This window comes from Triticum aestivum, chromosome 4B (assembly GCF_018294505.1).
Source record: "Triticum aestivum cultivar Chinese Spring chromosome 4B, IWGSC CS RefSeq v2.1, whole genome shotgun sequence".
Lineage (NCBI taxonomy): Eukaryota > Viridiplantae > Streptophyta > Magnoliopsida > Poales > Poaceae > Triticum > Triticum aestivum.
The window spans coordinates 120,253,026-120,266,719 of NC_057804.1; the positions used below are offsets into that span (position 1 = coordinate 120,253,026).

General features: G+C 41.6%; 1 protein-coding gene across 1 annotated transcript; it reads right to left on the reverse strand.

Moving 5' to 3' along the window:
- Window positions 1-6,734, reverse strand: LOC123091394 (protein ACTIVITY OF BC1 COMPLEX KINASE 1, chloroplastic). The gene is made up of 15 exons (XM_044512893.1): window positions 6,509-6,734; window positions 5,590-5,924; window positions 5,299-5,505; window positions 5,097-5,186; window positions 4,830-4,976; window positions 4,087-4,251; window positions 2,809-2,949; window positions 2,531-2,710; window positions 2,021-2,216; window positions 1,629-1,756; window positions 1,465-1,536; window positions 1,182-1,294; window positions 954-1,101; window positions 448-517; window positions 1-350 (listed from the first exon to the last, which is right to left on the reverse strand). Exons 2-15 carry the CDS (start codon window positions 5,896-5,898, stop codon window positions 286-288), a joined length of 2,031 nt encoding a protein of 676 aa, XP_044368828.1. The 5' UTR covers window positions 5,899-5,924; window positions 6,509-6,734; the 3' UTR covers window positions 1-285.
- Between the last annotated feature and the right edge of the window lie 6,960 nt (window positions 6,735-13,694).

Sequence of the window (13,694 nt, forward strand, 5' to 3'; positions counted from 1 at the left end):
TCGTATAGAAATCAGCTTACCCCTTTGCATATGCTATACCTGTATGCTGTTTTCGTCCCAGAATATTACAAACTCAAGTTATATACAAGGACCTGTTCCACTATACAAGTGGCATGTGCAGATCAGTCGAGCAAATCTTGCTATACAGGAGTGCCCCACCAAAGAATAGGGGAAGAATCTTGTCTATCTATCTATATCTCTATGCAGATCAACTCGAGGTAAGTTTCTTGCTGTTCCTAACTAGCAGGTCTCCGCTTGCTGCCCAGCGTTTTGGCTGGGTTAGTTTTAGCGATCTGACAGAACGGAATCGCTCCACGAAAGCATGAAATCGCGCGCGACCGATGGCAAATCTGCGCAGGAGAGTACGATAGACATGTGAATCGGTAAGCAGGGAGAAATGTTTCGGCGGATGACAAGAGCAAGAAAAATCGAGTTTGATCGACTTACCTTGGAGAACCTCAAGAGCAACCGAAGGTATATCTATCTGATCTTCCACCAGCTTGTATACATCAACAAGCTGCAAAGGAGAAACAAGTTGCGGTAATCCATCATCAAGAAATTTATATTTTATGGCTAATTTTAACATGGTCCCTCTTACCTCACATGTGAGTTAAGAAGGTAAGAGTTACAAATATCCACTACTAAATGAAATCAACGGCTCAAATCTACAGAAACCTTATCTGGCAAACTGCCCCTGAACCGCACGATCTCCGTCCGATGGGTGGCAGTTTTCGCAAAAACAAAAACAAAAAACTTAAAATGAAGGAACTGCCATGGCAGTTTTGCAAAATGCCACCCCAGCTCACCCAATACACACAAAAATGCCATCTGGGGGGTTCGCAACTGCCACCCTAGCTGGCGAACGTTCGCTAGCTATGGGGATCCCAAATCTATTATATACTCTTACATCTCAGGTGAAAAGAGGAGGTAAGAGGGACCATGTTAAAAAGTACCTCATCCACGTGCAACCTGGAGTCCTCGGTGAAAGCCATTACAAGTTGTCTCCTGATCCCAGAATCAATAAGGAACAGCCGTGCTCCATCTTTTATTGTGTCAGTGAGATCCAGTTTCTTCTCCAGTTTTTGGCTCGACACAGTTTGCCTGCAGTACGAAAGATCAGAATACTTGCAGGAACAGCTAGACAGATAAAGCATGACAGAAACAGTGGGTTCAATACTCACAGGCTATTGCTCTTCAGTGCAGGATTGGTACTCATCTTTGACACGTTTTCCTTGGCAAGAACTATAAGGTTTTCTAGTCGTTTCCACTGGAACAATCCATCTTTGAATAACACCTGGCGGGAGATGGTGATAATATCTCAGAAATGTTATAAACAACAACAGTGGCTCCTGCGTATTCGAGAAAATAAAAGCTTGCTGTTTTTTTTTCTGTACCCGTGTACCAATGCTTTTCACATTACCAATTGGGGTCATGTTAAGAGGGTTCTTAGAAATTATAGCATACCTGTATCAGCCGTTCACGGAGAGCAGGATTTGGATCTGTCAAAAGACGGTTTGCTATATACGGATATGCGACCTAAATATGAAGAAACATACAGTGAAGGGCATAAGTAACCAAACAAATGTACACTATTGTTTTCATAACTGAAAAGGTAGCAAATGCCATACCTCAAGGAACTTAAATTCAGGCTTAAGAGTAAAGCAAATTCCTTCTTGTGTCAACAAAGAGCGAATGACCAAAGAAAATCTTTCTGGGATGCGGATAGGGTAATTGTACACGAGCTGATTAAACTTCCCTGTAATTTTCAGTTTCATTCATTAGCAAATGAAGTATATACATGAACATATAGAGCGGTGTTAACACTAAGAATGCATCATTAGGGGAAGCAAAACAAAAAGAATGTTTCAACATTTGTGAGCACCCACAAGGGATGCGTTAAAAAAGTATCATGAACTAATGATCAAGAACATTCACCCCAACAAACATGTAAACTGACAAGATATCAAGCAGACATATATACATTTACGAGCAGGATAAGAATTTAGGAAATAGGGATTACCAGTCACACTCCTGAAATTGAAGTCTGCCAAGCCTTTTCCAGCCGAGTTTTGCCAAATAGCTTCCAGAGCTGGGATAATTGGGGAAACATCTGTTCCACTAGCAAGAAAACCAAGCCTTGTGAAGTCATTTGCCATTTCTGCATAGTCTTCATTTACAGCATGAACTACAGCATCAATCAGGATTTCTTTGTTTTGCTGCATATATGAGAAACAGTGACAATAAAAAAATGTAAGTAATTTCTTATCTGCCAATGCAATAAATCACAAGAATGCATTCAGAATAAGGAAGGTTATCATTTCTTGTCTCTTGATAAGACTTATTTTGTAAGTAGCCGACGTACATTTTGACCACCTAAGTGAACAGTTCTTCCTACTAAAGAATCATTTGTAGTAGGGTATGCATGATAGATTATGGATTATATATTGACAGGCAAGCAAAAATAAGAATCCAATCAATTGCACTCGAAAGACGAATTCTGCCACTGCCAAAGAACCAAAAAAAGTCAGACCTGGCTAAGGACGGCGACATTGCCAAAGTCGACGTAAGCAATACGCCCATCTCGCATCGCAAAAACATTTCCAGGATGTGGATCTCCATGGAAAAGGCCAAATTCAAGCAACTGGCGCAGTGCTGCACTCACTCCAACTGTGAGAAAGCCTTCTACATCAATCCCAGCCTCTTTTATAGCCTGAGGGAATAAATTGAAAACTCAACGATGCTACAAATTTTAAATGAACTAATCCACCTTAGAAATAAGTAAAGGTTGATATGATGAATTCTACAAACCTGTGGATCAGTGCATCTGATTCCATCTATCCATTCCATCACCAAAACACGAGAACCTGAAAACTTATTATATACTAGAGGGATCTTCACAGTTGGATCATTCTTAAAATTTACTATGAAGTCCTCGATGTTTCTAGCTTCCTAATTGTGCAGAAAAGAAAGGTCGTCAACTCCCATTCAGGCATTCATCACCAAAATAAAAATTGAAACATAAAAACTGTGTTGCTGGAATGAAAACACCTATAGTATCTTAATGACACATAAAAGGTTGCAATACCTCCGTGCAAGGAAATAAGAAGGTTTTTGATACTGCACTTGTTATGCCTTCGGTTTTTAAATTAATTAAGATTTCCTATTTACTGCACTCGTGCATTGTAGGTGCAGTACAAACAGTGAACTTAAAAAAAATGCTGAACAATTGGTTGGTTATTGCACTGAAAGGCTGCATTAATCAGAACATACAAGCCACTGCCATGTCCTCCAGAAATAACAAGCAAGCACATCCATTGATACTTATGAGTTTTCCACATCAGAGTGGGTAAGTGCTTAGTACTACATGTACCATCTGAAGCATTTATCATATTTTCCATTCATTGGGTGCATCCAAAATTATAATTTGTTGCTTTGTTAGTGAAAACAGTGAAAGATCGTGATTATGATGTGAACGATCATGATTATGGTATGAACAAAAGGAGTATTGGTAGATTAACCATTCTGTGTGCTACCAACATCTATTCATGTGCCAATATTTTCTTCAAACATGCACGCACCATTTGTATGATACTCCCTCTGTCCCAAAATATAAGAACGTTTTTAACACTACACTAGTATCAAAAACGTTCTTATATTATGGGACGGAGGGAGTACAATATATCTCTAGCTATTAAGGCACTAAAAATTCTGATCATTTTTTAACTACTCACAAAAAGGCATCCCAGAACTATTCTACAAATTATACATTACATATGCTTCTGTAATTTTCATACACAATACATCACTACTCGTTTTATTTTTGCGGCAATACATCACTACTGATGAGAAGTTACTTTTATTTCGAAGTGTTAGAAGAGCTTCATGCACCTTTGAGCCATTTAGGAAACAGAACATCTTTGAACTATTAAAGGCATGAGTGTTCACATATATACATGATCACTTAATTTTAAAATATATCAAAAATATCAACTTGAAATTCTCGCTGAAACATGCGGGCCTGACCCTAGTGATTCATTATTCTGCAACTTGACATCAACAAGAAAAAGGCACAAAGAAAATACTCACAAGAGTGTAATCAAGCTCTTCCAAAAGTTTTTCACCGAATTCATCAACAATAAGCTCTGCATTGCAGCCTAGTTTTTGAAGGCTAATCCCATTCAAAAAGGAAGCCAAAGTGCGGAAAAGGAACAGATCTCGGAATATTATTGGCTCAATCCCTGGCCTCTGAACCTGTAGTATGATTGAAACCAAAGAGATAAGCATAAAATGAACTCATTCAGTTTACAAGCCAAATAGATGGTTTATGAATTTAGCAAAAAGTAAAAGATAATTGTGGTAGTTATTAAGTTTCTTGCATCAACTAGTACGGCAATCCACATACACCTCAAACACCCCCTCTCATGTGTGGCTCAAATCAATAAGGCCTAAACATGGACACAAATAGGGCAGGCAATTTTTTATATTTAAATACCGAAAGCCCAGACTTGAACCCAAGACCTTTAGGATCTGATACTATATCAAGTTTCATGCACCAGCCAGTAGAACCAAAAATCCAAACTGACAGAGAAGGTTGGGCAATCCACATATACTTCAATAGTAGTATCAACATCTGGACATTCTGATTCTACTAGAGTATATATAAGCATTTTCATGAATGATGCAGGCTATAAAGGACACAAATTTCATCAGGGAGAAGGGGATAGACTATGTTTATAGTCATGTTTGTTAAAGAACCCCACTAAATGGTGCATCAAGTCACAAACGTCAGAGTATCCCAAGTAAGAAAAGAAAATGAAAGGAACACGAACCTTGATAGCAACATCATCACCGGTTTCTCTTAGAGTGGCACGGTAAACTTGGCCCAGACTTGCAGCTGCTATTGTCTCTGATGAAATTTTGCTGAATAGTTGTTCTAGAGGCTGGCCAAGTTCTTCCTCAATTATGGAAAAGGCCACCTACCAGGTATACAGCAATAAGCAAAGCTTAGTTAATCATCCTGATTTCATGAGCGTTTTCCACAATATGTGTCCACTGTCTAGAACAATTTGTAAAAGCATTCGACTGCAACCGTGTACCTGGTTAGCAAATGGAGGAACGTCATCTTGTAGGATACACAGTTCGCTCATATAATCCTCGCGAATAATATCAGGCCTATTAGCTAGAACCTGAAAAAATAATGTAACTAGACAATGTTGGAATTGTAAGACAGAACAGATAGCACAAGTGAAGTCTTATTTTTCTTCAATGAGATTAATCAGAAAGGGAAAAGAATTTAACCTGTCCTGCTTTTATGAATGACGGCCCGAGATCACATAAAAGATTGCGGAGCTGGCGGGCGCGGAATGGAACAATTTCTTCATCCCGTCCAACCAAGTAGTCATACACCAGAGATGACCAATAAAATCCTAGTTTCCAAATGATCTCCACTCCCCGACTAGCGAGGGATAGTACAGATCCACTTGATCCCAAGACTTTACTCCTGACCTATCGATTATGGAAATGGGCATAGTTAAAACCAAATTTCAACAAACCAACCTTGTAAACACAAATGCTCGTAGTGCGCCATACCATTTCTGGGGAGTACTTTCGGAAAGGCACGCAGACACCACGCTCGATATCAAGTTGCTCCAGTGCACTGTTGGGCTTTTTGCTGGGCATGCCTTTCGCAGCTGCGCCATTAGTTTGCGTGGGTAGGGTCCGAGAAGAGAGCGGGGCATTAGTTGATGCAGCATTGATGACATAGAGTGAAGATCGCTTTGTCCTTTTGGAAATACAGGATCTTGAACCGGCATATCGAGTATATGGCACTTGCCGGCTAGACATTGATAGACTGGGGCGATGCGGTGAAATAGATACAGAAGCTGTGCAGAGCTCCATGCTGAAAGTGCTATAAGCGATGATATCTGCGGAAAGGCAGGAAGCTGCATCAGTTATACTTCAATTCCTACATACTAGTATGCAGCACAAGTAACAGCCATATTTTACTTTCTAAATTTGAACTGCAAACCAGAGTTCTGAAGGTCACCTTTTGAGCTGTTTTTGATAGATATAAGCTGTTTTAATAGATATAGGGAGAAGGCAGTTTTAATCAACCCAAAGCGGTAAACACACAAACCCCATGTTTCTAACCTATATTAGATATGCAATCCCCAATTCCTCTGTCCCGCGTACTACAATCACAAGAGAATTCTCCCCATGCTATCACACAGGTTACTTGCAGAAGCCAATAATAATCTCAGGGCAGCGGAAAATTCGGGGAAACGACTGTTGACCAAAACTAGCCAACCAAATCAAACTCACCTAGAACAGACTGAGAAGCTGCTACTGATACTATGGACCTAATTCTACACGCGCGCACACGAATCACCGTCCTCAAATGGTCCTAGAAACAACCACAACGAACCCGCGAAAACCAGGGCAGAATCCAGGCGAGGAACGGCTGCGAGAAGACGATACCGCAAGAATCGGCGGGGGTTCGGAGCCTCACCTTGTCTTCCGGCGAACTTTCGCCGTGGGGTTCGGGATTCGGTGAGCCCTCCGAGGCGAGCCGGGGCGTTGTGTACCGACTCCTCCTTTCGATTTGGGCGGGGAAGAAGCGCGTGCTCTTTTGTGGTGCCGAGCCAGCCGTGGCAGCGGTGGTGACGGACACAATGGTGAGAGAGTGTAGATAACTGCTCACCGTGGCCATCCAATGTTAGCGCTGGCTGCCTAGCACGGCCACGTCGGCTCTCAAGGTGTGTCTCCAAACTGGAAACTTTGCTATCCACAAGTACGGAACGTGGTCACCTGTCCATGGAAAAAATCCTAAAATACGGGTGATAAGATGAAGGAAAACAGCTACCAACCAGGTAATTGACGTCTTAGAAGTTACTCCCTCCGTTCTGAAATAGATGACTAAACTTTGTACTAACTTTAGTATAAAATTGGGTCATCTATTTTGAAACAGAGGAAGTAGAACACAAGTACAGTACACAACAAGATAAACTGCAATTAATTTTATAATAAAAAAATTTCTGAAACAAGGCAAAAGACATACTACCAATTTTATGGATTAAGAAGAGAGCAAGAGTTTGCCCGGTAATTGATGGAAAACCGGACTAAAGTTGTTGCACCCAGTCCACAACATAGTCAATGTGGACGCCGACATGGAACACAAAGCAACAAAGAAGAAATGATATCCGCCGAGGAGTCGCAAGCGTCATCGTCATCATCGGTTGCCTTTGAGCAAGCAACTCTAACTTCACCAAAGAGCTCCACCATCAAAGCCAATCTGCACATAGTTACACAGAAATCACGACATCACATGCGTCTACCGTGCCCACCACAAACAACCATCGAGTGCTTATCATCTTCATCACCTGGACTCGCTTCACCGCAGCTCCACTTCAAAGCAATCAGGCAACCCATAGAAGAGCACTCAGGCACGCTGAGACTATTAAAAGCCGAGCCGCGACCCAAGCTCCTCTCAACGAGCATTGTTGCCAAACAACAATTAAGGAACGCATGCCTTGATGCCAAGAATGATGAACGTCGACACAACTCAATTGTTAATCTTTGTACTGTTCTAACTAACAATGACCAGCTGCTTCACTACGGGGCTAAAACTTCCCAGCCGAAATCCCCTGAAACACCACTGCCCTGAGCTAGCGGGGATCATGGCCTGCCGGAAGGTGGCGCTCCTAGCCATGCAAACCGGTGTCCCGCGACTATTCCCTCTATCCTGAAGCATGAACGTCCATTCCTTCACACGGGGGATGCCATTCGCGTTGTTTCTCAAAATAAAAGTTAACGAACGATCTAATTTTAAATTACAATTATGATTTACTCCTGCCGGCGTGCTCTTTCTCTCGTCAGCGACGCATGCGACCAACTAGTGCAGTTGGTGTATATTAAGGATGGGACAATTACGCTCAAGCCCCTAGTTGGAGCACACCCATTTGATTTGCCGCTAGTTTTGAAAAAACTGAATTTATGTTCAAGTGTGTTCGCTTATCTTTCTCACTCACCCGCGGGACACTGCCAAGTGAGACCCAGCGCTCACAAAACCCTCCCTCTCTTTGGTCAGCTACTGTTTAGAGGGGGGGGGGGGGTGTTGGGCAGCGGCAGAGTGTAACAAACAACCAAGAGGGGGCAAATTCCAACTAAAAGCAAAATATATATATGAAAGTGGATGCGGTTTAGTACTTCTCCGAATCAAGTTTGTTTACAATCAGAACATGGCTTACTGAGTTAACATTTGAATCAAATTCACATGGACATCATCTATTTTACATGGCAATCAAAATCTACACAACACCAGGACATCACTGAATCAATTTTCTTTAATTGAATTAAACATATTGCTTTGCTCCTTCAGTCCATCGGCTGTTCGGAAACAACTTTTGAAAGGTTCAACTCATCTGTAGTTGTTGTGTTGGCTCGTGCAGATGTAGCAGCACAAGCTGACGGCGATGATCAGTGGCGCACAACACGGTAGGAGCATGAGATGACGAGAAGAACAACAACAGTGGTGGCGTGCAGATGCAGCATCAAGTTGTCGGCGATCATTAGTGGCACGCAACATGGCATGAGCACGGGATGATGAGAACACGGCCGACTTTGAACAAACCCAGAACTTCAAGTATTTTCGACCGGAGGGAGTTTTTTTCCATCAAACAGAGGGATTAGCTGACTATGTATGTATGGTGTACTTATTATCACATAGTTTTTCGACATTGCGTTTAAGATTATTGAACTTGAAACAATTAACTATCTTTGAAGATTTTCTCTTAAAACATAGGCAAATTTCATTAATTAAGAAGAAGAAACATGATTTTTGAAGTAGTCGAACCAAAGGTTAGTAAAAAGAAATTACTCTCCGAGAATAATAAAACTCAGGGATTTCGCGCCGGTGATGGCCCAATTGTGTGTGTCACCTTTAATGTCAGAGACTACGTTCATCGACATCCTAGCTTTGCTACCGAAGATATGGGCATTTCGTTCGTTCCAAATTTTCCATGATATTAACATTATCAACAAATTCATCACTTTGGTGGTAATCCTTTGTAACACCCCAAAAATTCAACCATAATTTTATTAAGTAAAATTTGACCAGAAATAATTTTTTGAGCTATTTGAGGGCATTTATTAATTTCAGAGCCTTTTCTATTTTCTGTTTTACAAAATCCCCTCCCCCCCCCCCCCCGCCCCGCTAGAAGATTATTTTGTGGAATGTTGTGGTCCTTGGTTGTTTTGAAATCATTTCATTCGTATCATAAATAACAGTAGGAAATATTTTCATAATAACTTTTTGCCACAAACTATTCTTTTAATACCATTTTCAGTACTTGAAATGCTCCTATTGCACTAAGACCCTCTTAAATAATTATTTTAGAATTACAAAAAAATATTATGGGAGGTCAGGTGATGCCTACAAATCACTTTTAAGCAAAAACCCTAACTATGTCTTTTGAAAATTTTGGGTGAAACACCCTCTTTTCATTTCTGCCCCATTCTTGAGTTATAACTGCAACCCTAATTTCCCTAGCTCTATTAATTTTGAAACTTTTCCAACTTGTATTCTTTCCAACCAGAACCTTAAATCCAGAAGATCAGCTCCATTGGCATCATTTAAGTCCACCAAACACTCCTCTGAAGTTTCTGTCCAGAACTGAATTCTGGTCAAACTGCACTAACAAGTTTCTCATCTTGCCAAACTAACTCCACCACTATCTTTATCATCTAAAGAGACCTCATCCTGCCAAATTTCATCATCAACAGAATCTCCTAGCTAGCCCTAGCATTTTGTCAAACACCTTGTGGGCATGACAGAAATGTTGCCACTTTCTAACTTACACTGGACACATGGTCATTTGGCCAAACCAGCATGCCCATTAGCTCTCTCTCAACCAGACTCACAATCCTGTCAAATTGCACTGTCATCAGAGATCCCTAGGTGGCCCTGGCATTTTGTCGAGCACTTTGTGCACGTGCTCTAGGCACGGCGAGAGTGTGTGTTTTGCACGCGTCGGCACAGAGCTACTATCGCCGCTCTGCTGCCTCCCCCTCTCAACATGATCCTTCTCTGGATTAGCCCGACCACCAGGACCCTCGCCGACACCTCCGCTTGGCCCATAGCGCTGCCCACCACCATCCACGCCGACCAGGGCCGCCGCCCGACGAGTCCCGCACGACCACGTCTCCTCCCAACCCGCGTGGCGTGTCCCGAGCAGCCCAGCTCCTCCCAGGAGTAACTGCGGGCGGCCATTGTCCTCATCGACCGCCCTGCCGACCTCAACGGCCACGCCTACCATTGTAATGATCGCCGCTGCGGTGCTTATCCTCTGGACACTGCGGAGCCGACCCCCTCGCGTTATAAAAGGCCCCCTCGAGCTCGTTCAGCTCATTCCTACCTCTTTAGCATGTGTTGGTTTTCTCTTGAAGAGGAAAGGGTGATGCAGTAAAGTAGCGTAAGTATTTCCCTCAGTTTTTGAGAACCAAGGTATCAATTTAGTAGGAGGCTACACGCAAATCCCTCGTACCTACACAAACAAATAAGAACCTTGCAACCAACGCGATAAAGGGGTTGTCAATCCCTTCACGGCCACTTGCAAAAGTGAGATCTGATGGAGATAATAAGATAAATATTTTTGGTATTTTTATGATATAGATTGGAAAGTAAAGATTGCAAAATAAAGTAGATCGGAAACTTATATGATGGAAAATAGACCCGGGGCCATAGGTTTCACTAGTGGCTTCTCTCAAGATGGCATACGTATTACGGTGGGTGAACAAATTACTGTCAAGCAATTGAGAGAAAAGTGCATAGTTATGAAAATATCTAGGCATGATCATGTATATAGGCATCACGTCCGCAACAAGTAGATCGAAATGATTCCCCATCTACTACTATTACTCCACACATCGACCGCTATCCAGCATGCATCTAGAGTATTAAGTTCATAAGAACAGAGTAACGAATTAGGCAAGATGACATGATGTAGAGGGATAAACTCAGGCAGTATGATATAAACCCCATCTTTTTATCCTCGATGACAACAATACAATACGTGCCTTGCTGCCCCTGCTGTCATTGGGAAAGGACACCGCAAGATTGAACCCAAAGCTAAGCACTTCTCCCATTGCAAGAAAGATCAATCTAGTAGGCCAAACCAAACTGATAATTCGAAGAGACTTGCAAAGATAACCAATCATACATAAAAGAATTCAGAGGAGATTCAAATATTGTTCATAGATAATATTGATCATAAACCCATAATTCATCAGATCTTGACAAACACACCGCAAAAAGAATTACATTGAATAGATCTCCAAGAAGATCGAGAAGAACTTTGTATTGAGATCCAAAGACATAGAAGAAGCCATCTAGCTAATAACTATGGACCCGAAGGTCTATGGTAAACTACTCACACTTCATCGGAGAGTCTATGGTGTTGATGTAGAAGCCCTCCGTGATCGATTCCCCCTCCAACGGAGCGCCGGAAAAGGCCCCAAGATGGGATCTCACGGGTACAGAAGGTTGCGGCGGTGGAAATAGGGTTTCGTGGTGCTCCTGGATGTTTTCAGGGTATATGAGTATATATAGGCGAAGGAAGTCGGTCAGGAGAGCCACAAGGGGCCCACGAGGGTGGGGGCGCGCCTACCCCCCTGGGCGCGCCCTCCTGCCTCCTGGCCGCCTTGTTTCTTTCTTGACGTTCACTCCAAGTCTCCTGGATTGTGTTTGTTCGAAAAATAACTCTCCCGAAGGTTTCATTCCATTTGGACTCCGTTCGATATTCCTTTTCTGTGAAACACTAAAATAGGCAAAAAAAACAACAATTTGGGCTGGGCCTCCGGTTAATAGTTTAGTCCCAAAAATAATATAAAAGTGTATAGTTAAGCCCATTAAACATCCAAAACAGGTTATATAATAGCATGGAACAATCAAAAATTATAGATACGTTGAAGACGTATCAAGCATCCCCAAGCTTAATTCCTGCTCGTCCTCGAGTAGGTAAATGATAAAAACAGAATTTTTGATGTGTAATGCTACCTAGCATATTTCTCAATGTAATTTTATTTATTGTGGAATGAATGTTCAGACCCAAAAGATTCAAGATAAAAGTTTAATATTGACATAAAAATAGTAATACTTCAAGCATACTAACAAAGTAATCATGTCTTATCAAAATAACATAACCAAAGAAAGCTTATCCCTACAAAATCATATAGTTAGGCCATGCTTCATTTTCGTCACACAAAATGCTCCCATCATGCACAACCCAGGTTTCAGCCAAGCAATTGGTTCATACTTTTTAACGCACTTTAGCTTTTTAAACCCTCACGCAATACATGAGTGTAAGCCATGGACATAACACTATGGGTGGAGTAGAGTATGATGATAGGGATTGTGTGAGAAGACAAAAAAGGAGAAAGTCTCACATTGACGCGGCTAATCAACGGGCTATGGAGATGCCCATCAATTGATGTCAATACGAGGAATAGGGATTGCCATGCAACGGATGCACTAGAGCTATAAATATATGAAAGCTCATAAAGAAACTAAGTGGGTGTGCATCCAACTTGCTTGCTCACGAAGACCTAGGGCATTTCGAGGAAGCCCATCATTGGAATATCCAAGCCAAGTTCTATAATGAAAAATTCCCACTAGTATATGAAAGTGACAACATAGGAGACTCTCTATCATGAAGATCATGCTGCTACTTTGAAGCACAAGTGTGGTAAAAGGATAGTAACATTGTCCCTTCTCTCTTTTTCTCTCATTTTTTCTTTTTTTTTATTTTGGTGGGCTTCTTTGGCCTCTCTTTTTTGGGCTTCTTTGGCCTCTTTTATTTTTCATAAAGTCCGGAGTCTCATCCTGACTTGTGGGGGAATCATAGTCTCCATCATCCTTTCCTCACATGGGACAATGCTCTAATAATGAAGATCATCACACTTTTATTTATTTACAACTCAAGAATTACAACTCAATACTTAGGACAAAATATGACTCTATGTGAATGCCTCTGGCGATGTACCGGGATATGCAATGAATTAAGAGCAACATGTATAAAAGAATTATAAAGGTGGCTTTGCCACAAATACGATGTCAACTACATGATCATGCAAAAGCAATATGAAAATGATGGAGCGTGTCATAATAAACAGAATGGTGGAAAGTTGCATGATAATATATCTCGGAATGGCTATGGAAATGCCATAATAGGTAGGTATGATGGCTGTTTTGAGGAAGATATAAGGAGGTTTATGTGTGATAGAGCGTATCGTATCACGGGGTTTGGATGCACCAGCGAAGTTTGCACCAACTCTCAAGGTGAGAAAGGGCAATGCATGGTACCGTAGAGGCTAGCAAATTGTGGAAGGGCAAGAGTGCGTATAATCCATGACTCACATTAGTCATAAAGAACCCATATACTTATTGCAAAAGTTTATTAGCCCTCGAAGCAAAGTACTACTATGCATGCTCCTAGGGGAAGGGTTGGTAGGAGTTAACCATCGCGCGATCCTGGCCTCCACTCATAAGGAAGGCAATCAAAGAACACCCCATGCTACAAATTTGTCACACAACATTTACCATACGTGCATGCTACAGGACTTGCCAACTTTAACACAAGTATTTCTCAATTTCATAATTACCCAACTAGCATGACTCTAACATTATCAAGTACCAAAAC